The following is a 27,479-nucleotide window of genomic DNA, read 5'->3' on the forward strand; positions in this document are numbered from 1 at the left end:
AGAGAAAGTCATACAATAATGATTTTAGTAGCCTAGCGGTTTAAATGAAAACTTTCGAATAGTTTATTAATCATTTTGTAACTTTTTAAAGTTAAGTAACCAAAACATAAATTTACTAATAGTCTAATGACCTTGAATGTAATTTACCCTAGAAAATTGATCCAACCGGTTTATAGAATCGAATTATTAGAGGATTTGAAAAATCTAAAAAGACCGACCCAACAAAAGCAAGCTCAACCCAATTCTTCGTTTATTGAATTTTCTAAAAAACTTTTGGTCTGCCCAAAATTTCGTGATTCTTAGCCCAAGAATATTGAATTTTAATTTTCTATTTACTGTTTTATTTTCTGATTTAATTTTAAATTATTTTCTTTGAGCCCTAGGCAGCTGAGTATTGCTTCATCTACTCTTTCTTCTTCTTTAGCCGTGAGCCTTTGCTTCATTGAAGTTCTAAATCTCTGCTTTGCTTGCTGCTGCCGTAGTGATTTGCTGCTGCTGTCGGCTCCGGTAAGTTCTTTTTTTTTTTTTTTAAATTTTATTCGATAGTGCTAGAATAAGTAAGCACATGCTATCTACGTTGTTTATGAACCTTAGGCTTCTTCTTAAGTGAATATTGATTGATAATTTGATGCATCGAAAGTGTTGCTTTAAAACAAGAAATTTCACAACAGAATAAACCTATTGAAACTATTTGTTTTTACTGTTTTAAGGCTTTAGCAAATTTGCAATATTGATCGATTATCAGAGTCAGTTTTTTGTTAACAATATGCAATATGAACACACAAACACACAAGCGCGCGCACACACAAAATTTTTAGACTTTTTTTAAGATTTTCAACCGGTTAAATAGGGAATTAATGGTTTGATTGGTTGGATTACTAACTTGGTTCTTTAACCCCATTCAACTAAACCCTAATTCTCTCTTTTTCAGGATTACAATAAGAATGGACAAGTTTCATCAAACAGATTGCATTGAAATTTTATCTCAAATTAAGCATCAAGAGAAGCTGCTTAATCTCAAAAGAAGGTTCTTCCTCGTCTTTCTTTTCTTTAATTTCTTGCCTATTCAATTTATTCTCTTTGATTTCTTCAATATATATACTTTTCTTATAATTCTTCACAATTCTGAAAATTAGCTAGTAATTTGTAATATAAAATATACTGGTGGTCTTTTTATTTATTTATTTCTTGTTGAAACAAGTTAAAGATTGCCCTTTTTCTCAGTGCATATATATGTGTGTGTGTGTGAAGGGAATTATGTTGTTTCTTGTAAGAATGCCTACTAGAGGACCACGACGGCGATACGTTTTCCCTTTGGAAGCTTTGGGTGGTCCTCTAATTTAAACGATACTTATCCTGAACTCGCCATTGTTGTTAAGCTTCGAATGTTTGTATTTTAATTAAGATTTGAATGAAGGTTTGATGATGGTTATATATATATATATTAAGGGAAAGAAAAAAAATGGAAAAACGAGAGGAGAAGACGACGGCGGGAATAGTGAAAGGATTCAAAGATTTTGACCTTTTAAATTAAACTGGTGGCGTAGAGAGAAAGCATGGCATAACCACGTGATTACACATCTATAAATTTCTTCTTTTTTGAAAAATCTCATCCTCGCCCATGAAACAAAAATTTAATCAGCTTACTCGAATTCATGTCTTGTTAGAAGAGTGCCTTAAAATAAAAAAATTTATTATTTAAATTATTTAAATATTTTTAAAATTTTAAATTAATATATATATATAATTTTATCTTTTTCTTTTAATATTATATATATTTAATTTAATCTTTTAAAATTATAAAGATATAAAGTATAAAAGATTAAAATTTCATCCGTCCTCTAAAAATTTGTTCTAACTTTGTCCCTAGTCTTCTTACATTGATATAACTATACTCATACTAATTGAGTTAAAACTCTACCAATCTCATATCCATAATCTTATTCTTGTTTTAACTGTTTTATTGGATGATCGAGTATTTATTATAAAATTACTCAAAGTATAATCATTTATTTGGTCATTCAATTTTAACAATAAAGGCATTTTAGCTCTTCAATTAAATTTTTTCTTTTTCTTTTAACTCTTAAACTTATATTATTTGTTAAATCATCCCAAATAGATAAAAAAATTAGCGATATTAACTTTGTTGATATGACATACATGTAGGAATCTACGTATATGCCACGTTAATAATTAATTATTTTTAAAAATTATAAAATATTAAAAATTGCAATTTTATACTTTCTATATTTTTAAATTTTTGAATTTTTATTTTAAAATTTAATTAATTGTTAATGTGGCATCCATGTGTATGATAGTTAAGAAAGTTGACAAATAGACGAAAATTTAAATGGAAGAATAAAATAACTTTTTTGTGAAGTTGGAAGGCTAAATTAGTCCTTATATATACAATTTAAACCTAAAACACCATATATGATATACATTTAACTTTAATTTTATCGTGGTAACCAAAACATCAATAGATTATTTATGTAAAATTTTAATAAATATTGTAACAGTTCGATTTTGGGCCTAATCGGAACAGTGATTTCAGAACCACAAATTCGATGTAAGAAAATTTATTTATTTTATTATATTTTTATGATCTACGATTTCACGAAATGATTTTATCAAAATTTCGTTCGAAAATTTTAACATTTGGGCACTCAATTTAGTCAAAAATACTAAATTGTAAAAAGTGCAAAAGTTAAGTTCTAAATGTTAGAGGTGTCCAATTGTTATGAAATTTTAAATTGGAGGTCATTATATGTAAATTAGACCATTGGTTAAGTTGGTGGACAAAAATGGACATGGTTAAGCATGTTTCCAAAATTTTTCATTAAGGATATTTTAGTCATTTAGTTATTAAATTGAAATAAAATCAAAATTAAAAGCCAATTTTTGTCCATCTTCAACCTCTTGGCTGAAACTTGTATGGAAAACTATGGCTAGGGTTTTTCAAGCTTCCAAGCTCGATTGTAAGTTCATTCTAGCCCCGTTTTTAATTATTTTTATGTTTTTGAAATCCTCGTAACAAGATATAGCTATTTCTACCATTATTTTGAGCTAGGGTTTGTGTTTAATAATTTACCCATGGATGACTTGCATGTGTTTTGATGTTTCATGGTAGAATATGAAAGTTTGAAGTGTAATAAACAACTTCTACTAAGTGATTTTTAGTGAAATTTCATAAAATGACCTATTTGTAAAAGTTATAAAATGTGTAAAAAATGTGATTTAGTGAAAATTGTGGGCTGCTATAAGAGGGAATATGAATCGGCTAGACTTGGGTAATGAGAAAAATGAGTACTTTTCATTTTAAGAGCCTAGGGGTAAAAGTGTAAATATGACAAAGTTTAGGCGCAAAAATATAATTTTTGCCAAATATGATTTTTGGCTGAATTGATTAGTATAATGATTAAATAAGTTAAATGTGATGTTTTAGATCAAGAAAAACAAGGTTCGGATCTAGATCGGGGAAAAATAAGTAATTGACGAATAAGTCCTTTTTACCGATTTTGCTTTCAAGGTAAGTTTGTATTAGAGGTGCTCATGGGCCGGGCCAGGCCCAGAAAAAATTCCGGCCCATGTCCTAGGCCTGGCCCTGGCCCGGCCCAAAATATGGGCTTGAGATTTTGTCCAAGCCCAGCCCAGGGAAAAAATATAGGGCCCAAGCCCGACCCGGCCCATTTTTTACTTAAAATTAATTGTTATTAAAATTATATTAAATATCAAATTATATTTTCTTTGTATATAATGAACAAAAAATAAAATAAGATAACTTATTTGAAGAACAAACTCAAACATTGACTAATGTGGGATAAAACTGCTTAAGTAAATAACCTCAAACTGTAGCCTGTACAAAAAGGAAAATCAATTTGATATTTATTTTTTCCGTAATTAAGGAGAAAATAGTATAGCATATTATCTATAATTGCAATTCTATGGATAAAATTATTACAACAATTGAAGCCAATATAGTGGAATATGGGCTCTAAAATGGTATGTCAGTATTGATAAAAGAAAACTGCCCAAGCTACATGAAGATTCAACCCAGGTAACCCAAATATGAAAATATGGTAGCAAAGTAAAGGAACACTAGAAACTATTACTGGAAAGTGGAAACTATGACTGTGATAATTTAACTGGTCTCATTGTGATAATTTATAACAGTATATTACAAATTTTATAACAATATATTAAACCAGTATATTACATTAATAATTAAGGTGTAGTATTTATAACAGTATATTTATAACAGTATACTAAAACAGTATATTAAAACAGTATATTTATAACAGTATAATAAACTAGTTATTTAACTACAATAGATCAAACTTATATTTACAGTAAAGATCAGAGAAAGAAAGAAAAAAACTAACTTTTGATTTTAAGTAAAACTTATATTTCCAACATCGTTAAATTAGCAGAGGCACCAACAATGCTTGAAAGCACAAGAGGGTCAATTATACTAATCCCTTGCCTTCTCATCTTAACAAACAAGCCAAATGCATCAACCCCATTTCCACTCTGTATTAACCCAGATATCAAAGCAGTCTAAGCAAACAAATTCAGGTGAACCCTTAAAAACAACTCCAAAGCCTCTTCTTTTCTTCCTTTTCTAGCATAGCCATATATGATAGCAGTCCAAGAAGCCGTATTTTTCAACTTAATAGAATCGAAAACTAAACGACTATCATCAGGTAATCCACATTTTGCATACATATCAACCAAAGATGACTTAACAACATCATCATCAAAATAGGGTGATACTAAAAAGTTGCCATGAACTTGCTTACCTTGTTTAATAGCACCCAAGCTACCACAAGCCTTGACAAGGCTACCACCTGCTGTTTGTGAACCAGCATGCATGAAAGAAGCAGAAAAAATATACTTGTATGTGATCTCAGAATTCAGCCCTGCAAATTACATGTTCTATAAAACATAAATCAATTCTCATCCAATAATAATTGAATAATACAATTTTGCTCTTAATTCTCATCCAAAATGAAAATTGTTGTTAATGACAGTGACATATTAGTTTAGTTTAATTTAAGCAGTCAATTTGGAGGGTTATTTTTTCAGTTTTTTTAGATTCCATAAACCCTAAATCCAATTCTATTGATTTTCTTCCTTTTTCGGTTTTAATAAAAGAACAAATTTGCAACAAAAGAACAATCATCATTCAAGAAAAGAAAATCACATTAATCCGCAAAAGAACTAAAAAAAAAATAGAACAATATGTAAAGTGTAAACACAATCAAAATCCCCCCAAGATTCAGTGTCTCAAAATCAAAATCAGAAAATCGTTAACAGCAAAAATCAAAATCACAATCAAAAGCAAAAAGCAAAAAGGGGAGAAGACATTGAAAAATTAGAAAACCGTTAACAAGAAATAGGGTTAACAGCAAACTTACCTTTGAAATTCTACCACGTTGGAGGCTAGAGCGGAGGTGGAGTTGTGGAGGACCGGACACCAGAGGTGGAATGGTGGATCGGTGGAGGTGAGTTTTCGATTTGGGGGAAAAAAAGGGAGGAGGGAAGGGGTTAGGGATTTATAGATACACGGGGTCGGGAAATGAGAAATGGGGAGGGGAATTGGGAAATGTAACTGTAATAATAAAATTTAAAAATAAAAAATATATATTAATTAGATTAGGGCCGGCCCGGGCCAAAAAATTTTTGTCCGAGGCCTGGCCCGTTTTCTAAACGGGCCTCATTTTTTTGCCCGAGCCCATATTTCGGGCCTATATTTTTACCGGAACCCTCCCAAATTTTGGGCGGGCCGTTGGGCCGAGCCGGGCCGCCCAACCCATGAGCACCTCTAGTTTGTATGTAAATAATGCATCGTTTTTACTTATGTTATCATATTTTATTATGTTTTATGAAATGTGGCTGAATATTGAATGAAATTGACAAGTATCGAAAAGTAAGAAATTTCTCGATTAAACATTAGGAATAGAATAGGATACAAGTGACATGTCACTAGTGACTCAAGTGTGGTAATATGTGAAGGCCACTTTGTAAAGAAAGATAGTTTTGGTCACAATTGTGGTATGTGAAGGCCACTTTGTGAAGAAAGATAGCTTTGGTCACAAGTGCAGTACTATGTGAAGGCCACTTTGTGAAGAAGGTAGCTTTGGCTACAAGGGTGGTACTATGTGCAGGCCATCGAGTATTCGTTATTATTCCGATATATTCAACGGGAAATGACTAAGTGTAAACGAATATGACTATGTGATGAATAAGTGCAGGTATGTGTGTATAAACGTATGAGCAATGTACTCGAGATATAATCAAATTTTGGTAAGATTGATACGGAGTAAGTATTACAATGAAAGTTACTATAAATAAAACATGAAAGAGTGAAATTTAAAAATAAAATAGTTTTGGACAGCAGCAGTTGTGCGAATTTGAAAAATCACCAAAAATGGTGGAAATTGAATTAGAAGTTGAATAAGATATGGAATTGAAGCTTATTGAGTCTATTTTCACATAAAAGAAATGACGTCAGTAAAAGAATTTCATATTATGATATATTTGAATTTTTGTGAGATAGGGTTAGAATGATTTGGAATCCCCTGTTCTGACTTTGGAAAATTATTAAAAATTGTACAAAAATAGTTACGGGTTAGAATTTATATGTTTAAAATCCTGAATGAGTCTATTTTCAAGAGAAATAAACAGGAACATTATCGAAATTCTATACGAGAAGATAATTAATTTTTAGTGCAGAAAGGTCGAAACTATTAGACAGTAGAACAGGGGAACTTTAAAGAATAAACTGTACTTATTGGCTAAACAAAAAATTCTGAAAATTTTATGGTAAGAAGATATGTGAGTCTAGTTTTAGGAAAAATTTGCAGAACTTAATTTGGAGTTCTGTAACTCAAGATATAAATAATTTAGTGACTATGACTCGAGTAGATAGCTAGATATGAACTTGAGTAAATATTTGAACTATGTGCAATTATGATTGTATTATTTTGAGAACGAATTGTGAAGATTGATAAAAGCATGTTAATAAATTGTTTATTATTTACATACCAACTTACTAAGCTATATGCTTACTCCCTTTTCTTTCCCTTGTCTTATAGTGCCACCAAGCTAGTTCAGGTACGGAGATCGTCGGAGATCCATCCACACTAGAGGTGCTCATGGGCTAGGTTGGGCCGGGCCGGGTTCGGGCTGGTCCTAGAAAAAATTTTGACCCGAGTCCTAGGCCCGAGCTCGGCCTGAAATATGGGCCTGAAATTTTGCCCAGGCCCGGCCCGAGAAAAAAAGCATAAGCCTGAGCCCGGCCCGGCCCGACCCATTTTTTTATAAATACCAAAAAATTATTTTAAAAATAAAAAAATAAAAAAAGTATTTTAAAAATATTTTAAGATTTAAAAAATTTTAAAAAAGTATTTTAAAAATATTTTCAATTTTAAAAAAAATTTAAAAAGTATTTTAAAATTAAAAAATAAAAAAATTATTTATTATATTCAGGCCAGGTCGGGCCGGGTCGGGGCCAAAAAAGTTGTGCCCAAGGCCCGGCCCGTTTTCTAATCGGACCTCATTTTTTTACCCAAGCCCATATTTCGGGCCTATATTTTTACCCAAACCCTCCCATATTTTGGGCGGGCCGTCGGGCCGGGCCGCCCGGCCTATGAGCACCTCTAATTCACACTATCAACACTCTTTTAGTATTTTTGAAAGCAACATTATGAATTATGGCATGTATAGAAGACTTGGTTATTTTGTTATGTGTCATAATTGATTTGGCCCAAAATGATGGCCTATGTTATTTGATAGTTCAATTTGTATAAGCCCATTGATGTTGGCTATTATTGGTTATGTTTAAGTCCGGTAATACCTCGTACCCTGTCCTGGCGTCTGACACGGGTAAGGGGTGTTACAAATATATTTGTTATATAATTTTTTTATTCATATCACGCGTAGTTTAATAAATTTAATTTTTTTAATAGAGTAGATTTATAAATATAAATATATGATCATAACTACACATAAAGAGACTTAAACAATTAAACCTGAATGCTCAAATCCAAACCTTTATGTTTTATTAAGTTTATTATATTCTAATTGATCGAAAATATATTATTTAAACTTTGTACATTATGATTCTCATAACTTCAATTTTATTATCTCAATTAAAACTTCATCCACTAATTATATTATATTTAATTCTTTTATATAATATTTATACTATATTATTATAATATATATTTTATATTTTTATATTTTGATATTATGTTATTTTTATGTATATCGAGTTTAATATTATCATATTTTAAGAAAATAATCGCAGTATGTGATAGTGTCATGGGTTGCATGGGAACACGCAACCATGACGAACTTCAGCGATCCATCGTATTTGAAGGAGGTCATTTGGTCCAACCAAACCGCCCGTTTCTCAAGAGATTAAAGCCCATCCCAAGAGTCGATAAATAAGGAAGAGACCCAAGAAGATATGATTATTTAATCTTAGAGTTTTAATTGTATACAGCTTCTAATTATGTCTTAGAGTTCTAATTGTATACAGCTTTTAATTATAGCCTTTGATGTACTTTGAGGCTCAACTATAAATAGAGACCTCTTTACTCATTGTAATTCACTCAGTTATTAATAAGAATTTTGAGAGTATTCCCTCAAACTTTTCTCTCAAGTGTTCTTGCTTTTGTTCATCTTTCAAGGCTCGTTCTTACTTCATTCTTCTGCTGTTCTTAGCGAAAATCTTAAGGGAATTCTATTGAATCCTTTATTGTTGTGAGTTAAGTTGACTTGTGCGTTTTTGCTGTTGAATCCTTTTTCTTTGCAAGTTAGGCTGACTTAGGCGTTTTAAGCAGAGAAACTGCCTAAGGCCGCACGGATCGCGTGGGAAAGCTCTAAGTCCGTGACAATAGAAGATTCTAGAAGTTTAAACAAAACATAAATTATATCCTTTTTTTCAAGGTTCAAAAGGAAGAAGGGCAGAAAGTGACGCCCACAGCAGAGGAATTTCTGAGAAAAATCGGTGAAAGTGCTATTAAGGATTAATATAAAATTTAGGACTTGAATTTATCTTAATATTCAATTTGACATTTGAATTGTGTACCAAAGTTTAATTTGGTATTCATACCAAATCACATCATGCTGTTCAATAAATGCTTGACATGTGTGCTCGATATATACTTATTCTCGTTGAAGTGTAAATACGAGAGCATGAAGTATGAGCCTTCAAAAACTAAATATCAAGGACCAAAACTATAATTTCACCAATTATAATCACACTGTTCAATAATTACATACAGAAAAAAGAAATGGAAAATAAGGACACGGATTTTGGGACCCACTTGTAATATTTTCCACAATCTAAAATTCGGGCCGAAGTACTCACTGCTTTATTAAACACTTACTATATGCTCATTTCCCCCATCAAAGCAAAGCAAAGCAAATCATCCGTTTGTGCCTTCCTATCCATGCAATGAACAACCTCAAGCTCAAAGGCTATGGCTTCAACCCCTCCGAGCAAATCCTCATCGGCTATCTCCGAGAACGAACAACCTCCGGCCGTGATTACTTGGTCCAAGACATCATCGACCTCAGTCACGATATTTGCAGCTATGATCCATGGGATCTACCTGGTATGTTCCCTTGTTTTTGTTTTTCTTTTATTCAATACCTACTAGCATTCTCTTTAAATTAGATTCTTTCTATTCGTAGGTTGTGATTCGATCACACCAAATGATTCGGAACGGTTTTTTATTTACCCTAAAACGTATAAGTATGCAAACAGTACGTCCAAAGTGATCGGTATTCCTACAAAACAAGTACCGAACAGTGATCAACGGCAGCCGATGATAAATCGAGCTACCAAGAACGGAAAGTGGAAAGTCTCGGGGGTTCGAGTTAACGTCAAGTCTAGTGATGAAACTAAACAAGTGATTGGTATTAAGACAAAGTTGTATTTCAAGCACAATAATTGCCCAAACAAAACATCATGTGTGTTACATCAGTTCGAACTTGTTGATATTGATCCTTGCCAAGTAAGTTATTCCTTAAACTCGAACTGATTTTTGGTTGTGCTGCGCTTATTGTAATGAATTTTTTTTTTCATTGATTTTTGTAGGATAAATATTTTCTTGGTAAAGTGATAATGAAAGAATTTAAGCCAACCAATATTTCAAGTAACAATTTAAACGATCGGATTTCAATTCCGGAGGTTAGTTAACTTCAATTCGTGCCAACAATGGTGACTAATTAAAATATTACACATCGAGTTTATGTTTTATGTATATTTCAGGTTCGAGTAGAACTTGGTCCGGAGCCATTAGTTGAAACAGAAGTCACTAATGAGTACGAGTGGACTCAAAGTGAACAAACTAATGAATTTATAACACCATATCTGGTTTTCGACAATGAGAACTCTATTGATGACGGGAATGAAGTGATCTCCAATTACCAGTCACAAGTAAGAACGCTTTTCTCGGAAATTTTTAAAATACTACACATCGAGTTTACGTTTTATGTATATTTCAGATTAGAGTAGAACTCGGTTTAGAGCCATTAGTTGAAATCGAAGTAGCTAAAGAGTACGGATGGACTCGAGGTGAACAAACTAATGAATTTAGAACTCCCTGTCCGGTTTTCAACAACGAGAACTTTATTGATGATGGTAATGAAGTGAGCTCTAATCACCAGTCACAAGTAAGAACTCTTTTCTTGTAAATTTCGAAGTTCAGTTCATTTAATCAATGTAATTACTGTTAAAACAAGTCTCCAAAACTACAGATAAATATGGAGCAAATTAGAAGCTTGGAAGTACCTAATATAGGTATTGAGGATCAAAATCAATCATACCAGAATATTGGGATCGATATTAATGATCCAACAGTCCCCGATGAAGGAAGCAATCAACAAAATATAGTTGCAGTTGCAGAGAATGAAAGCTCAATCTTGCCTTCTAATTTACATAACCTTCTAATAGATATTATATTATATTTTATAAATCAAATAGTGAGTAACTTTTATATTGTTCATCAAATAAAAGGCATAAACATGTTGAAAAATCTAATATTTGTTTGTTCAATATGATCCAGGAATGGTCCGACTTATACAAGTTATGCCGCTTTATTGACCAGCAACGTGCTGCTGGTGCTGAGATAGAGTTCCCCAATTTGCCCCCTTTGGATGTGGCTGAATCTTCCTACTCGACGGATTCAGTCCGTAAAAGATCAGCCATGGAGGTTGAAAGATTAGCCACCGGTGTAGAAACTGAATTGGCTCAACAACAAGCAAAGAGAAGTAGATTATAAAGTTCGAGTTGCTTGTCTCCCGAATTTGATTAGTGCTTATAAGTCGTAATGTTAGACCCATCGTCTTATAAGTTAATTTTCGAGGTTGGGTTTATGTTTATTTGACTTGGAATCCTATCTAGGCATAGGTATTTATATCGAAAAGATTTTATGCGTTGCTTGTATTACAAGTTAAGTTTTGAGGTCGTGTGTTTAATATATGTTTCAACTATATATTTGGACATCTATAATAGCAAGTGCGGCTTGCTTGATATGTTTTTCTTTTTATGTTGATTTCAGAAGTTATAGCATGTAATTTCTTGACATTTGTTGCTGCTGTAAGAGAAAAGGCACAGAACCATATAGTGGGGAGCATAACAAACTAAAATGGCAAAAGAACAACAGGTTAGTGGTCAAAAAGGAAGAGAATAATGAAGAAAAATGAGGGTTGGAAAAATAAAGCATAAAAGTTTGCAAGTAAAAATAAAATGTCACATTTTTAAGAGATTAAAGAAAAAAATATATATCAATGTTGCCGGCTAAGTTCTAGCTCGATTGGTATTGGTATTATTGTCTACGTAAGAGGACGTGAGTTTGTACATACTGAAACACATTTATCCTCCTATTGAAGGGTTGGTGAGCAACTCTGGATAATTCTAGTCAATTTGTATAATAATAATATCAATGTTCGATGGATCAACACTTTCGATTAGTTATAAGGGAAATGACGAATAATTTACATTATTTAAGTCAAAACATTAAATAACGGGTTCAAAGCTAAACAATTATTTTTCATTAAATTTACAAGATAAATAATGTAGAAATGGATTTGTATTGTTATAAATTGGTTTGCCTGACGGAACAACTAGACAATGACGTCACGTGTTTCTCATGCTGACGTACAAAGATAAATTTTTAACAGTAGAAATGGATAAAATTTTTAATGGAATGAACAATTTACTCTTTGATCTAACCTATAAAGATCATTTTGCCCATTTTTTTTGAGTAAATGAAGCAAATTATAATCTAACTTCTAGTAAAGGGACCTCAATAGTACTTTTACCAATAAAAAGAATAGTGTTAGTGCATGGTGTTGATAGTATACGATACATCTTTAAGTTTTTTTTTTTATGTATATGAACAAATAAGATTGTTTAAACCAGACCAGATTTCAATCGGATATGTTGGACCAAGAATTAATTGAGATATGAGTTTGGAGAAAGATATTAAACCGGTTAACTCAGGAATCAATATGAACTAGTTGAACTAAACAAAAAATCAATTGAATCAAACGAATAAATTGATTGAACTGGATTTTAATATTTTTAATAAGTTATTTAATTGAATAGGATACACTTGAACAAATTAATAACTATACTCATATTAATCGAGCTAAAACTCAACCAATCACACATCTATAATCTTATTCTTGTTTTAATTATTTTTTGGATGATCGAGTATTTGTTATAAAATTACTAAAAAGTATAATCATTTATTTGGTCATTCAACTTAAAAATAAAGGCATTTTAGTTCTTCATTTAAATTTTTCTTATTTGTTAAATCATCTCAAATAGATAAAAAATTAGCGCATATTAACTTTGTTGATGTGACATGCATGTAGGAATCTACGTATATATCACGTTAGTAATTAACTATTTTAAAAAATTATAAAATATTAAAATTACAAATTTATACTTTTTTATTTTAAAATTTAATTAATTGTTCATGGGATCCATGTGTATGGCGCTTAAGAAAGTTAATGATCGAAAATGTAAATGGAAGAATAAAATGACTCTTTTGTAAAGTTAGAAGGCTAAATTAGTCATTATATATACAATTTAAAACCAAAACACCATGTATGATATACATTTAACTTCAATTTTATCGCAATAACCAAAACATCAATAGATTATTTATGTAACATTTTAATAAATATACTTGTTATATAATTTTTATTCATATCACGTGTAGTTTAATAAATCTAATTTTTTAATAGAGTAGATGATCATAACTATAGATAAAGAGACTTAAACAATTAAACCGATTACTCAAATCCAAACCTTTATGTTTTTATTTAGCTTATTATAGTCTAATTGATAGAAAATATATTATTTAAACTTTGTACATTATGATTCTCGTAACTTCAATTTTATTATCTCAATCAAAACTTCATCCACTAATTATATTATATTTAATTATTTTATAATATTTATATTTTTATATAAGACAATCTTAAATTCACACACTTAAATGTGTATCTATTTAAAATCATTAATTACTTATATTAATTAGAATATGGTGAACATCTTTGATCAGTTGAGTTCTTATAATATTTATATTATATTATTATAATATATATTTTTTATAATTTTGAAATATTTTGATATTACGTTATTTTTATGCATATCGTGTTTAATATTATCATATTTTAAGAAAATAATCACAGTGTGTTATAGAAGATTCTAGAAGTTCAAACAAAACATAAAGAATATCCCTTTTTTTCAAGGTTCAAAAGGAAGAAGGGCAGAAAGTGATGCCCGCAGCAGAGGAATTACCGAGAAAAATCGGTGAAAGTGCTATTAAGGATTAATATATCATTTAGGACTTAAGTTTATCTTAATATTCAATTTGGTATTTGAATTGTGTTCTAAAGTTCAATTTGGTATTCATACCAAACGGCATCTCAATAAATGCTTGACATGTGTGCTCGATATATACTTATTCTCGTTGAAGTGTAAATATGAGAGCATGAAGTATGAGCCTTCAAAAACTAAATATCAAGGACCAAAACCATAATTTCACCAATTATAATTACACTGTTCAATATTTACATGAAGAATAAAAATGGAAAATAAGGACACGGATTTTGGGACCCACTTGTAATATTTTCCACAATCTAAAATTCGGGCCGAAGTACTCACTGCTTTATTAAACACTTACTATATGCTCATTTCCCCCATCAAAGCAAAGCAAAGCAAATCATCCGTTTGTGCCTTCCTATCCAAGCAATGAACAACCCCAAGCTCAAAGGCTATGGCTTCAAGCCCTCCGATCAAATCCTCATCGACTATCTCCGAGACCGAACACTGTTCGGCCGTGATTACTTGGTCCAAGACATCATCGACCTCGGTCACGATATTTGCAACTATGATCCATGGGATCTACCTAGTATGTTCCCTTGTTTTTGTCTTTCTTTTATTCAATTACTTACTAACATTCTCTTTAAATTCGATTCTTTCTATTCGTAGGTTGCGATTCTATCACACCGAGTGATTCGGAACGATTTTTTATTTACCGAAAACGTATAAGTATGCAAACAGTAAGTCCAAGGTGATCGGTACGCCTACAGGACAAGTACCGAAAGGTGAACAACGGCAGCCGATGATAAATCGAGCTACCAAGAACGGAAATTGGAAAGTCTCGGGGGATCCAGTTGATGTAAAGTCTAGTGATGATACTAAACAAGTGATTGGTATTAAGACAAGGTTGTATTTCAGGCACAATAGCTGCCCAAACAAAACACCATGGATGTTATATCAGTTCGAACTTGTTGATATTGATCCTTGCAAAGTAAGTTATTCCTTAAACTCGAACTGATTTTCAGTTGTGTTGCGTTTATTGTAATGAATTTTTCTTCTCATTGATTTTTGTAGGATAAATATTTTCTTGGTAAAGTGATAATGAAAGAATTTAAGCCAACCAATATTTCAAGTAACAATATAAACGATCGGATTTCAATTCCAGAGGTTAGTTAACTTCAATTTGTGCCAACAATGGTGACTAATTAAAATACTACACATCAAGTTTATGTTTTATGTATATTTCAGGTTCAAGTAGAACTTGGTCCGGAGCCATTAGTTGAAACGGAAGTAACTAATGAGTACGAGTGGACTCAAAGTGAACAAATTAATGAATTTATAACACCCTATCCAGTTTTCAACAATGAGAACTTTATTGATGACGGGAATGAAGTGATCTCCCATCACCAGTCACAAGTAAGAACACTTTTCTCGGAAATTTTTAAAATACTACACATCGAGTTTATGTTTTATGTATATTTCAGGTTCAAGTAGAACTCAGTTCAGAGTCATTAGTTGAAACCGAAGTAACTAATGAGTATGGGTTGACTCAAAGTGAACAAACTAATGAATTTATAACTCCCTGTCCGGTTTTCGACAACGAAAACTTTATTGATGATTGGAATGAAGTGATCTCCAATCACCAGTCACAAGTAAGAACACTTTTCTCGAAAATTTTTAAAATACTACACATTGAGTTTATGTTTTATGTATATTTCAGGTTCAAGTAGAACTCAGTTCAGAGCCATTAGTTGAAATCGAAGTAACTAATGAGTATAGGTGGACTCAAAGTGAACAAACTAATGAATTTATAACTCCCTGTCCAGTTTTAGACATAGATGATGGGAATGAAGTGATCTCCAATAACCAGTCACAAGTAAGATCACTTTTCTCAGAAATTTTGAAGTTTAGTTCATTTAATTCATGTAATTACTGTTAAAACGTGTCTCGAAATCTACAGATAAATATGGAGATAATTAGAAGCTTGGAAGTACTATTAGGTATTGTGGATCAAAATCAATCATACCAGAATATTGGGATCGATAATGATCGAACAGTCCCCGATGAAGGAAGCAATCAACATAATATAGTTGCAGAGAATGAAAGCTCAATCTTGCCTTCTAATTTACATAACCATCTAATAGATTTTATAAATCAAATGGTGAGTAACTTTTATATTGTTCATCAAATAAAAGGCATAAACATGTTGAAAAATCTAATATTTGCTTGTTCAATATGATCCAGGAATGGTCCGACTTATACAACTTATGCCGCAGTATCGGGGTTTTTCTCGACGAGTTGCCTGACGAGCCGCAAGAACTCGGGCCACAAAATCAATGCGGTATTAACCAGCAACTTGCTGCTGGTGCTAAGATAGACTGCACCAATTTGCCCCCTTCGGATGTGGCTGAATCTTCCTACTCGACGGATTCAGTCCGTAAAAGATCAGCCATGGAGGTTGAAAGATTGGCCACCGGTGTAGAAACTGAATTGGCTCAACAACAAGCAAAGAGAAGTAGATTATAAAGTTCGAGTTGCTTGTCTCCCGAATTTGATTAGTGCTTATAAGTCGTAATGTTAGACCCATCGTCTTATAAGTTAGTTTTCGAGGTTGGGTTTATGTTTATTTGACTTGGAATCCTATCTAGGCATAGGTATTTATATTGAAAAGATTTTATGCGTTGCTTGTATTACAAGTTAAGTTTTGAGGTCGTGTGTTTAATATATGTTTCAACTATATATATGGACATCTATAATAGCAAGTGCGGCTTGCTTGATATGTTTTTTTTATATTGATTTCAAAAGTTATAGCATGTAATTTCTTGACATTCGTTGCTGCTGTAAGAGAAAAGGCACAGAACCATATAGTGGGGAGCATAACAAACTAAAGTGGCAAAAGAACAACAGGTTAGTGGTCAAAAAGGAAGAGAATAATGAAGAAAAATGAGGGTTGGAAAAATAAAGCATAAAAGTTTGCAAGTAAAAATAAAATGTCACATTTTTAAGAGATTAAAGAAAAAATATATATCAATGTTGCCGGCTAAGTTCTAGCTCGATTGGTATTAGTATTATTGTCTACGTAAGAGGACGTGAGTTTGAACATACTGAAACACATTTATCCTCCTATTGAAGGGTTGGTGAGCAACTCTGGATAATTCTAGTCAATTTGTATAATAATAACATTAATGTTCGATGGATCAATACTTTCGAGGAAAATGATAAATAATTTACATTATTTAAATCAAAACATTAAATAACCGGTTCAAAGCTAAACAATTATTTTTCATTAAATTTACAAGAAAATAACGTCTCATTAAAAAAATTAACTTTTATGGCAATTAGTTATAGGTGAAGTTACGTGTAACACCCCCTAACCCCAAACCGTCGCCGGAATAGGATTACGAGGCATTACCAGACATATCAAGCAATTTACGGATAATTCATAATAAAATATCAATCGTAATATAATTGTATAACTAAGTCTCTGTAACAAACTTTCAATGTTTAAACATGAATTAAAAGTGAAATGAAACTCATTCGAGTGCTCTGAATTTTTTTTTTAAATTTCGGCAGCATTTCTGCTTATTTTTACATATAACCCCCTGCAATTTTTTTTTAAAAATTATATCATTTCCAATCACAACCAATTCAACCGATTCAACCAATTCATTTCACATTCTCAAATTTCTATTCCAAATACCTACTAATAAACTTAATCAACATAATATCAATTTAAATTTAACAATATACTAAACTAAATAATAATAGATAAACTTCTTTCATTATGATTCATAAACTTATAATACTAACATTTTTAACCATTTATATTAAAACGTAATAACCTTTATACACATCCTATGTACATGCCACATTACCAAAAGAAATTATACATCACCAAAAGTTTGCTGAAGTCGGGTCTGACTTTGGATGTTGGTTCAGTACTTGACTTCTACAACCTACGCACGGAAACAACCGTACGCTGAGTATGCATATACTCAGTGGTATCACTATAATTCAATTTATAATTAAATACATTAAATCACACACATACTTTTCATTACAATTATCACTACAAATAAACAATTCAATCTTTTAATATTATCAATTAATTATATATATATATATATATCATTCTTATTTCTTTATTTCAAATTTCACTTTTCACATATACTGTATCATTCGAGATTAGTTTTATTAGTAAATTTATTTCATTTATCTCTATTAACTTGACTCGGACTCGGCGGATACGCGGATTCCAACCAAACACACCAAGAATAAAGAATCAATAACGGAAGAATAAAGATTCGACACACAAAGTCTTTGAATCGGTAACGATAACAAGATATGAGAACAATATTCGACACACAAAGTGCCGAATCGGTAACAGTAACAGTAATCAGCACATAAGTGCCTGATCAGTAAGCCGGCAAATACCCCGTACTTTTCCATATCCTATGGCATGCCAACTATATCCGACTAGCCCCACTAGTTAATAGGGTATTTAATTCACTTTTCAGTACAATCTCCATTTTAGTTCAGTATCGATTATAAATTTCTTATTTCAATCAATTTCACAGTATTGCAGTAATTCATTACTTTAGTAATTTCATAATTCAATACATTATATATAATAATATTCAACATTTTCACAATTCATTCAAGACTCAAATCAATATCCAAGATACTATAGTTCGGTTCAGTATCAATCTCAATTTCCAATACCTTATTACAAATTTATCATTTATTAAACACTTATCTTAAAATACTTACCACACATAAATAGCAAATTAAACACTTAATAATAAAGTTTGAATTATAGTGATACAAACCGTAATTCTCATGTCTATTCCTCGTCTACTTTTTCCTTCCCTTTCCTCTTGGATGCCTCAGGTGCGATATTAGCTACGAAAAAAAATATTAAAATAATTTTCATAATCATTAGCACAACACAGCTTAATTGCTGAAATTTTTATCTAACTTTTACTTTAATTTCAATTTAATCCTAACTAAACCTATATATTTTTCTTTCTCAATTCTTACCCTTTTTCTACTCAATTTCTTGCTAAACTCATATTTAACTATCTAAGTTTTATCATATTTTCATAATTCCGAATTTATTTCAATTTAATCCCTAAAATTCAAAACTTATAGTTTAGTTTACAATTCAATCCTTTATTCAATTCCAATCAAAATTTCTATCAAATACATCCCTACTTTAACAATTTATTCAACATGAACCATGCTTAATAATCTATAAACTTCCAAAACTTCAACTTATTTTTAACAAAATTTGTTTTAAAACTTCTAAAACATCTAAATTAAAAGAAAAGGACTTGATTGACTTACCAAATTAAATTCCAAGCTTTAAAACCGTATTTTCCTTTTTCTTTCTTTTTCTTCTTTCTTTCCCCTGTTTCGTTTGCTTCTCTGCTTCTTTGTTCTTTCTATTCTGTTTCTTTTCTTTTGCTTTGTTTTTATTTCCTTTTTGTTTAATTAATTATTATTTATAAAATATCTATTTTAATAACAAATATAATTAATACATTTGTACCATATCATAACCTTACAATTGTCACTACTTAATTTGTTTATCAATTAAAAATCTCATTATATAATTATTTAGTTAATTAATATCTTTTACTCAAATTTGAAGTAAATATTAATTATAATACAAGTGTATATATATATTATTACACTTGTACCTTCTTTTCACCATACATTTGTCTTAATTTTAATTTATTCCATAATAAAATAATACAATTAATATAATTACCATTTGAATAAATAATTATAATAATTATAATATTTATATACATATAATATTTATATATAACTTAAACAAAAATCTTGAATTTAGTGCATATATGCCGCCTCATTTATGGGACTTGGCATATTTGCCTATTTAGTCCTTTTAACTTTCTTTTAATCTATAATTAGACTTTCACTCTTTATTCAATTTGATCCTCTTTCCTAATTATTCTTAATTAAGCTAAATTCACCTATCTAAAACCTAATTAAACACACAACTAATCTCGTAAATATTTCTAATAATTATTTTCGAACTCAATTTACTAAGACGGAGGCCCGATAATACACTTTTCCGGTGCCCACGGATTTTGAGTCGTTACATTACGAATGATTTAGCTTTATTTAAGTCTCAAGTTTAAATCTAAACAATCCATTTTCCTTCCCTCTAATTAAAAAAAAAACCTTTATAAGAAAATAATGTCATAATTTTTTGAAATAAATAGCGTAAAAGTATTATTAGGAGTCATATTTCATTTTGTTTCCTCTATTGAAAAAGTGCAATTAGCACTTGTACATTACATAATAGAGTAAAATAGTCATTTCTGTTAAAATTTTCGTCCATTTGTACTGTTATAAACTGATCTCGTTGACAGAACAACTAGACAATGACGTCACGTGTTCCTCATGCTGACGTACAAAGATAAATTTTTAACAGTAGAAATGGATAAAATTTTTAATAGAATGACTAGTTTGCTCTTTGATCTAACGCATAAAGATTATTTTGCCTTTTTTTTGAGTAAATAAAGCAAACTATAATCTAACTCCTAGTAAAGGGACCTCAATTGTACTTTTACCATTAAAAAGAAAAGTGTTAGTGCATGGTGTTGATAGTATACGATACATCTTTAAGGTTATTTATTTATTTATTATGTATATGAACAACTAAGATTGTTTAAACCGGACCAGATTTCAATCGGATAGGTTGGACCAGGAATTAATTGAGATATGAGTTCGGAGAAAGATATTGAACTGGTTAACTCAGGAATCAATATGGACTAATTGAACTGAGCAAAAAATCGATTGAATCAAACGATTAAATCGATTGAACTGAATTTTTAATATTTTTAATAAGTTATTTAATTGAATAGGATGCACTGAACAAACCGATTAGATCAATTATCTATTTGCCTGACCAATTCGATTATTGATTTAGTTTTAAAAAAACTTTGTCAACAAGCAAAACCATAAAGGCAAAGAAGCTTTGGACGCAAGTAATGTAAGAGTCGAGTGTTATTTTTTCTACAAAAAGATTGGGGTGATGATAGCGATATATTAGAAGCAAATTTGGTGCCCAAGAAAGACCTTTTTATGTGTGTTTATAATATAAGGACAACCATATTAGTGGGGAGCATAACAAACTAAAGTAAGCCAAAGAAAAATTTGGAAAAGGCCAAAAAGGTAGTTGACTAATGGCAATTTACAAGAAGAATCATGAAAATTTTAAAAGAAGAATACTAGTGAATCAGACAATTCGTGTCAAAGATCGTAAAAAAAAAATCGTGTTTTTATTAAACTGGTGGCGTAGAGACAAAGCATGTCATGTCAGTACCACGTGATTAAACATCTATAAATTTTTTCTTTTTTCAAAAATCTCTCTCTCAACGTAATTATCCTCGTCATAAAACAAAAATTTAATCAGCTTCAACTTACTCGAATTCATGTCTTGTTAGAAGCTGGTAAGGGCCCTTATAATGGAAAATTATTATTTAAGTCTTTTAAATATTTTTGAAATTTTAAATTAGTAAATATAAAATTATATTTTGACCTTTCAATATTATATATATTCAATTTAATCTTTTAAAAGTTATAAAGACATAGACTATAAAAATTAAAATTTCATTCGATCCTCTAAAAATTGTTCTAGCTTCACCCCGGTATTCTTACATTGATAACTATACTCATATTAATCGAGCTAAAACTCAACCAATCACACATCTATAATCTTATTCTTGTTTTAATTGTTTTATTAGATGATCGAGTATTTATTATAAAATTACTAAAGAGTAGAACCAGTTATTTGGTCATTCAACTTAAAATAAAGTTATTTTAGTTCTTCATTTAAATTTTTTCCTTATTTTAACTCTTCAACTTGTATTATTTGTTAAATCATCCCAAATAGATAAAAAATTAGCGCATGTTAACTTTATTGATGTGACATCCATGTAGGAGCCTATGTATATGCCACGTTAGTAATTAATTATTTTTAACAAATTTATAAAATATTAAAAATTGCAATTTTATACTTTTATATATTTAAAATTTTTGAATTTTATTTTAAAATTTAATTAATTGTTAATGTGGTATCCATGTGTATGGCGATTAAGAAAGTTAACAAATAGACGAAAATTTAAATGGAAGAATAAAATGACTTTTTGTGAAGTTGGAAGGCTAAATTAGTCATTATATATACAATTTAAACCCAAAACACTATGTATGATATACATTTAACTTTAATTTTATCGTGGTAACTAAAACATCAATAGATTATTTATGCAAAATTTTAATAAATATATTTGTTACATAATTTTGCCCGTGTTATGTATATGAAAAACTAAGATTGTTCAAACCGGACTAGATTTCAATCTGATAGGTTGGACCAAGAATTGATTGAGATATAGGTTCGGAGAAAGATATTGAACCGATTAACTCAGGAATCAATATGGACTAGTTGAACTAAACAAAAAATTGATTGAATCAAACGATTAAATCGATTGAATTAAATTTTTAATATTTTCAATAAGTTATTTAATTGAATAGGATGCACTAAATAAACCGATTAGATAAATAATCTATTTGCTTGACCAATTCGATTATCGATTTAGTTCTAAAAAACTTTGTCAACAAGCAAAACCATAAAGGCAAAGAAGCTTTGGACGCAAGTAAGGTAAGAGCTGAGTGTTATTTTTTCTACGAAAAGATTGGGATGAAGATAGCGATATATTAGAAGCAAATTTGGCGCCCAAGAAGGACCTTTTTATGTGTGCTTATAATATAAGGACAACCATATTAGTGGGGAACATAACGAACTAAAGTAAGCCAAAGAAAAATTTGGAAAAGGGCAAAAAGGTACGTGGCTATTGACAATTTAAAAGAAGAATCATGAAAATTTTAAAAGAATAATCCTAGTGAATCAGACAATTCGTGTCAAAGATCGTAGAAAAATATTGTTTGGATTTTGGTTTGTAAATTCGATTCGTATCTTTCAAAGTTACTTCATGAAAAAAATATTGAATTGTAGAAGATAAGGAGAATACGAGTTTTCGGTTGGTGCAAGTGGTATAAACAGAGAAAGTCATACAACAATGATTTTATTAGCCTAGCGACTTAAATGAAAACTTTCGAATAATTTAGTGATCATTTTGTAACTTTTTAAAATTAAGTAACCAAAACGTAAATTTACAATAGTCTAATGACCTTGAATGTAATTTACCCTAAAAATTTGATCCAACCGGTTTATAGAATCGAATTACTAGAGGATTTGAAAATTCTAAAAAAACCGACCCAACAAAAGCAAGCTCAACCCAACTCTTCGTTTATTGAATTTTCTAAAAACCTTTTGGTCTGCCCAAAATTTCGTGATTCTTAGCCCAAAAATATTGAATTTTAATTTTCTATTTACTGTTTTATTTTCTGATTTAATTTTAAATTATTTTCTTTGAGCCCTAGGCAGCTGAGTATTGCTTCATCTACTCTTTCTTCTTCTTTAGCCGTGAGCCTTTGCTTCATTGAAGTTCTAAATCTCTGCTTTGCTTGCTGCTGCCGTAGTGATTTGCTGCTGCTGTCGGCTCCGGTAAGTTCATTTTTTTTTAAAAATTTTATTCGATAGTGCTAGAATAAGTAAGCACATGCTATCTACGTTGTTTATGAACCTTAGGCTTCTTCTTAAGTGAATATTGATTGATAATTTGATGCATCGAAAGTGTTGCTTTAAAACAAGAAATTTCACAACAGAATAAACCTATTGAAACTATTTGTTTATACTGTTTTTAGGTTTTGGCAAATTTGCAATATTGATCGATTATCAGAGTCAGTTTTTTGTTAACAATATGCAATATGAACACACGCACGCACGCACGCACACACACGCACACACACACACACAAAATTTTTAGACTTTTTTTAAGATTTTCAACCGGATAAATAGGGAATTAATGGTTTGATTGGTTGGATTACTAATTTGGTTCTTTAACCCCATTCAACTAAACCCTAATTCTCTCTTTTTCATTTATGTATTTCCTTTTTCAGGATTACAATAAGAATGGACAAGTTTCATCAAACAGATTGCATTGAAATTTTATCTCAAATTAAGCATCAAGAGAAGCTGCTTAATCTCAAAAGAAGGTTCTTCCTCTTCTTTCTTTTCTTTAATTCCTTGCCTATTACATTTATTCTCTTTGATGTCTTCAATATATATACTTTTCTTATAATTCTTCACAATTCTGAAAATTAGCTAGTAATTTGTAATATAAAATATACTGGTGGTCTTTTTAGTTATTTATTTCTTGTTGAAACAAGTTAAAGATCGTCCTTTTTCTCAGTGCATATATGTGTGTGTGTGTGTGAAGGGTATTATGTTGTTTCTTGTAAGAATGCCTACTAGAAAAGCCAATTTGAGTCGAATAGGGTGCTAGTGTTGCAGTCTTGAATGTTGATTCTAGTGATGTTATTGGAATGTATTTCATATTGTTATAGAAAAATGCTTTTGGTGTATTATGGGAGTTATGTTTGTATCAGAACTCAGAACGGAGTTACTCAATTGAGATCTTTTACAGGTGGTTGATGGGACTTTCGATTTCCAGGTCGAAAAAGAAGCAATTCAAGGAACCTGAGTTTTTCAAGTGCAAGTAAGTGGGAGAGCTTACTTTTACTTATATTTGTTATTGTTGTTCTTTCCTGTAATGGTTAATCAATGTGTTTGCATTCGGTTCTTTATTCCAGGACTTTGCCTGAATCTTTTCTGAGGGAGGATGATGTAAGTTAATGCAGCATTCTACGATAATGGTGGATGTCATGTTCTTTACTTCCCTTAATTTGCTACTATAAATTGTTCTTCGATAAAAAAAAAATTTGTATAATGTTTTGCAGATGTTCTATGAGATTATTAAAGCTCATGTTCAAGATGCCTTCGGAGCAAGCAATTCCAGAAGAGGAAATCATGTAATTCAAGATGATGTCCAATCATTTGATGCATCCAAGATAACTGGAGTTCTTTTCTCATATCTCGATGCTTTGACTAATGATGGGCTTCACCTTATTGTTATGATACTTTCAGGTGGCTCAGGAATGATTAAGAAAACTCAGTGCGAAATGATAAAAGCTATTAGAGAATCTTTGCCAAGCTTTTTAAGCAATAAAAACCTTGAGCATGAACAGAAGACCTCTATTATGCAGCTATATAAAATTCTCAATGATCCTAAAAATTTCCGGAACAATACTATGAAACCAATGACTCCAACATCTCTGTTTCATCATGCTGCTGCAATCCAGATGCTGGATAGGTTAGAGGATTTGCCTTTCCAGACCTTGATTGCAATGGATAGGAAGCTTAGTTGTGTCAAAACTGTGCCCCAGTTAAAGACACATGAACGGGGTCAGAAACGGAAACGTTTAGTTCAGAAAGTGGGTAAAACCGCTAGAAGGATGCTTATGGATCTTGATGAAGAGGGGAAACTACAAGGGCCATTAGCTAAAGCATTGGCAGTAGCAGAATTATCACTAAACCTAACTATGGGTTGTCAAAATTCCTCCACGACAAGCTTTCGCCAATTCACACCAGAAATAGTAAGCTTGCAGAATGATATTGTGAAGGCTATTTGGACTCTTAAAACGAAGGCTAGATTCCCAGAGCTGAAAGCCTTACAGCTTTTGTTGGATCCAAATATTGAAATAGCAACTCGTTCTTTAAGAGGAGCAATTATAAATGCATTAACAGAGTTCCTCTTTGAGTGCAGTGATATGGATACAATTCCCAAGTCTTTCTTAGAAGCACTTTCTGTTATTAACAGAGATTCCCGATCTTTGCCAAACAAGATTTCCCGATCTTTGCCACATCAAAGCTTCCTAAAGGATGAAATTGAAGAAGAGGTGGAATGTATACTCAGCGTGAGTGCTGAGATGAAACAAATTTTTTGGGACTTGCTTCCTGATCACGAGTTGGATGAGGAATTTGCTGATGCCTATGGGGAAGGTTTAGAAGGAAGTGATGATGATAGTTGTATTGAGGATAGTGGTTGTTATGAAAATGATTGGAAAATGGTTAATAAGGACTTAGAGAGTTGTATGTCCCATTCTGTCAAGTCAATTGAGAGAGATGAGGTTATACAGGACGTGAAAATGGATCCAGAATATGCCTCGAGTAATGCGAAAAGTAGCGAAGATAAAAACAGAGTAAAGAACAAGGCCTCTTTCAGTTCACCAAGAGGAGAGTTAAATTGCCAATCAATTGAGAGAGATGAGGTTGAACAGAAGATTGGAGTGGCTCCAGAAAATGCTTCGAATGAAAGGTTTGCAGACAACAAAACAAGCAAGTGCAGAAATCGATACCTTGCCATCCAAGAAGCATGTGATGAAACAAGTTTGGTTGCACACAAACTAATTGGTCGGTTACTGGAAAAGTTTGCTAAGGAGCAGGATATGGATTTAGATTGGAGTGATAGCTTGTATCTCGGAGGTGACTCTTCAACTCAACAACATATTCAAGGACAAGGTATCGAACTTCTTTTCTGTCCCCACCCTTGTTTCTCCCCTCAGTCGAGCTTTATAAACCATGTGCTTACTTGGTCAAATTTTCCAAAAAACTGTTAACATGAGCATATTGACTATCACGCAGTTTTAGACTACATTGACTTCAATGTTATATAAAAAATAGTTTCCCAATGTCTAATTGCTTTATATGCACTTTCTTCACCTTCTACGATTCATAGTAAATAATACTCCATTTTCACTATTTGTGCAGAAAAGAAGCAGAAATTGACCGAGGAGGACATGGGAGATAATCTTATCGGAACACTGAAGGAGCTTATGCCTTTTGTTACAAAGAGGTATTTTTCTTATCCATGCTTATTCCAGTATATGACTTCTCGGTTTATTGACTCTTCAATCCTATCTAATCTATTAGCCCATATTTTATCAACCAAACGCTTGATGTTGAGATGTAAACTGTCATTTGTTTGCCGCAGCCTGCCAGGGCATCAAAATCGAAAGAGTTGATGGAGGCAAATTTTAGGTGCCCTTTTATTATATCGGCGCAGATTTTCTATCGCATCCATCTTTATTGATTCAACACAACCTATTCAAATTCATTTATTTGAGATGTGGCTTGGCTTACAAGGATAAAAAATCAAACACATTCACGTCTTCACTGATTCATTGTACAGAAAAGTAATTGCTGGTCAGTGGTGAGGTGAGTTATGATCATCTTGCTTGCAAATCCGGGTCCCCATCCAAACGATGCGCTTAGGTAATCGAAATTTTGTAAAGCTGAGACCTATATATTGTTTCACATTCATTCGGAATTCGGAAATATTCATTTATTTTAACATGTACTTCTTGTTAACGAGTTCTCTCTCCTTGATAGAATGCTCGTGGAAAGAATTAAGGAAGCAATAGTTAGTTACCCTCAAAAGTTTGTTGTCAATTAGTGTATACGATGTCGTGTTTATGTTATTTTCTTGTATCGTAATTGTTTTATGACATTATATGTTTTTCAAAATTTTGGCATGTTAATGCTATGAGTTGTATAGATTTAGACACAGTCTATTTGCACACTCAAATTCTTAAACGTGCAATGGTATTGGTTTTTCACGTGATAATGATT

General features: G+C 31.3%; 3 protein-coding genes across 8 annotated transcripts; all 3 read left to right on the forward strand.

Moving 5' to 3' along the window:
• Nucleotides 1-341: 341 nt before the first annotated feature.
• Nucleotides 342-27,374, forward strand: LOC105796362 (hypothetical protein). 4 transcript variants are annotated; one of them, XM_052627870.1, is made up of 7 exons: nt 342-507; nt 932-1,027; nt 24,436-24,507; nt 24,602-24,635; nt 24,749-26,369; nt 26,619-26,703; nt 26,842-27,374. In XM_052627870.1, exons 2-7 carry the CDS (start codon nt 945-947, stop codon nt 26,870-26,872), a joined length of 1,926 nt encoding a protein of 641 aa, XP_052483830.1. In that variant the 5' UTR covers nt 342-507; nt 932-944; the 3' UTR covers nt 26,873-27,374. The 4 variants fall into 4 exon arrangements, with proteins under 4 accessions (XP_052483830.1, XP_052483829.1, XP_012481495.1 ...); XM_052627869.1 differs by lacking the exon at nt 932-1,027 and adding an exon at nt 23,909-24,004; XM_012626041.2 differs by lacking the exons at nt 342-507; nt 932-1,027 and adding exons at nt 23,189-23,453; nt 23,909-24,004.
• LOC105796356 (NAC domain-containing protein 71) lies at nt 9,395-11,600 on the forward strand. 3 transcript variants are annotated; one of them, XM_012626033.2, is made up of 7 exons: nt 9,395-9,626; nt 9,706-10,028; nt 10,112-10,204; nt 10,286-10,453; nt 10,522-10,689; nt 10,774-10,998; nt 11,082-11,600. In XM_012626033.2, the coding sequence occupies exons 1-7, from the start codon at nt 9,467-9,469 to the stop codon at nt 11,295-11,297; spliced, it is 1,353 nt and encodes a 450-aa protein (XP_012481487.2). In that variant the 5' UTR covers nt 9,395-9,466; the 3' UTR covers nt 11,298-11,600. The 3 variants fall into 3 exon arrangements, with proteins under 3 accessions (XP_012481487.2, XP_052483831.1, XP_052483832.1); XM_052627871.1 differs by lacking the exon at nt 10,774-10,998; XM_052627872.1 differs by lacking the exons at nt 10,522-10,689; nt 10,774-10,998.
• Nucleotides 14,238-16,645, forward strand: LOC128039692 (uncharacterized). Its single transcript, XM_052627873.1, has 8 exons — nt 14,238-14,444; nt 14,525-14,846; nt 14,930-15,022; nt 15,104-15,271; nt 15,340-15,507; nt 15,576-15,731; nt 15,816-16,016; nt 16,100-16,645. The coding sequence occupies exons 2-8, from the start codon at nt 14,658-14,660 to the stop codon at nt 16,379-16,381; spliced, it is 1,257 nt and encodes a 418-aa protein (XP_052483833.1). The 5' UTR covers nt 14,238-14,444; nt 14,525-14,657; the 3' UTR covers nt 16,382-16,645.
• Nucleotides 27,375-27,479: the final 105 nt, after the last annotated feature.

The sequence above is a fragment of the Gossypium raimondii genome, chromosome 3 (genome assembly GCF_025698545.1).
Source record: "Gossypium raimondii isolate GPD5lz chromosome 3, ASM2569854v1, whole genome shotgun sequence".
Taxonomy (NCBI): Eukaryota; Viridiplantae; Streptophyta; class Magnoliopsida; order Malvales; family Malvaceae; genus Gossypium; species Gossypium raimondii.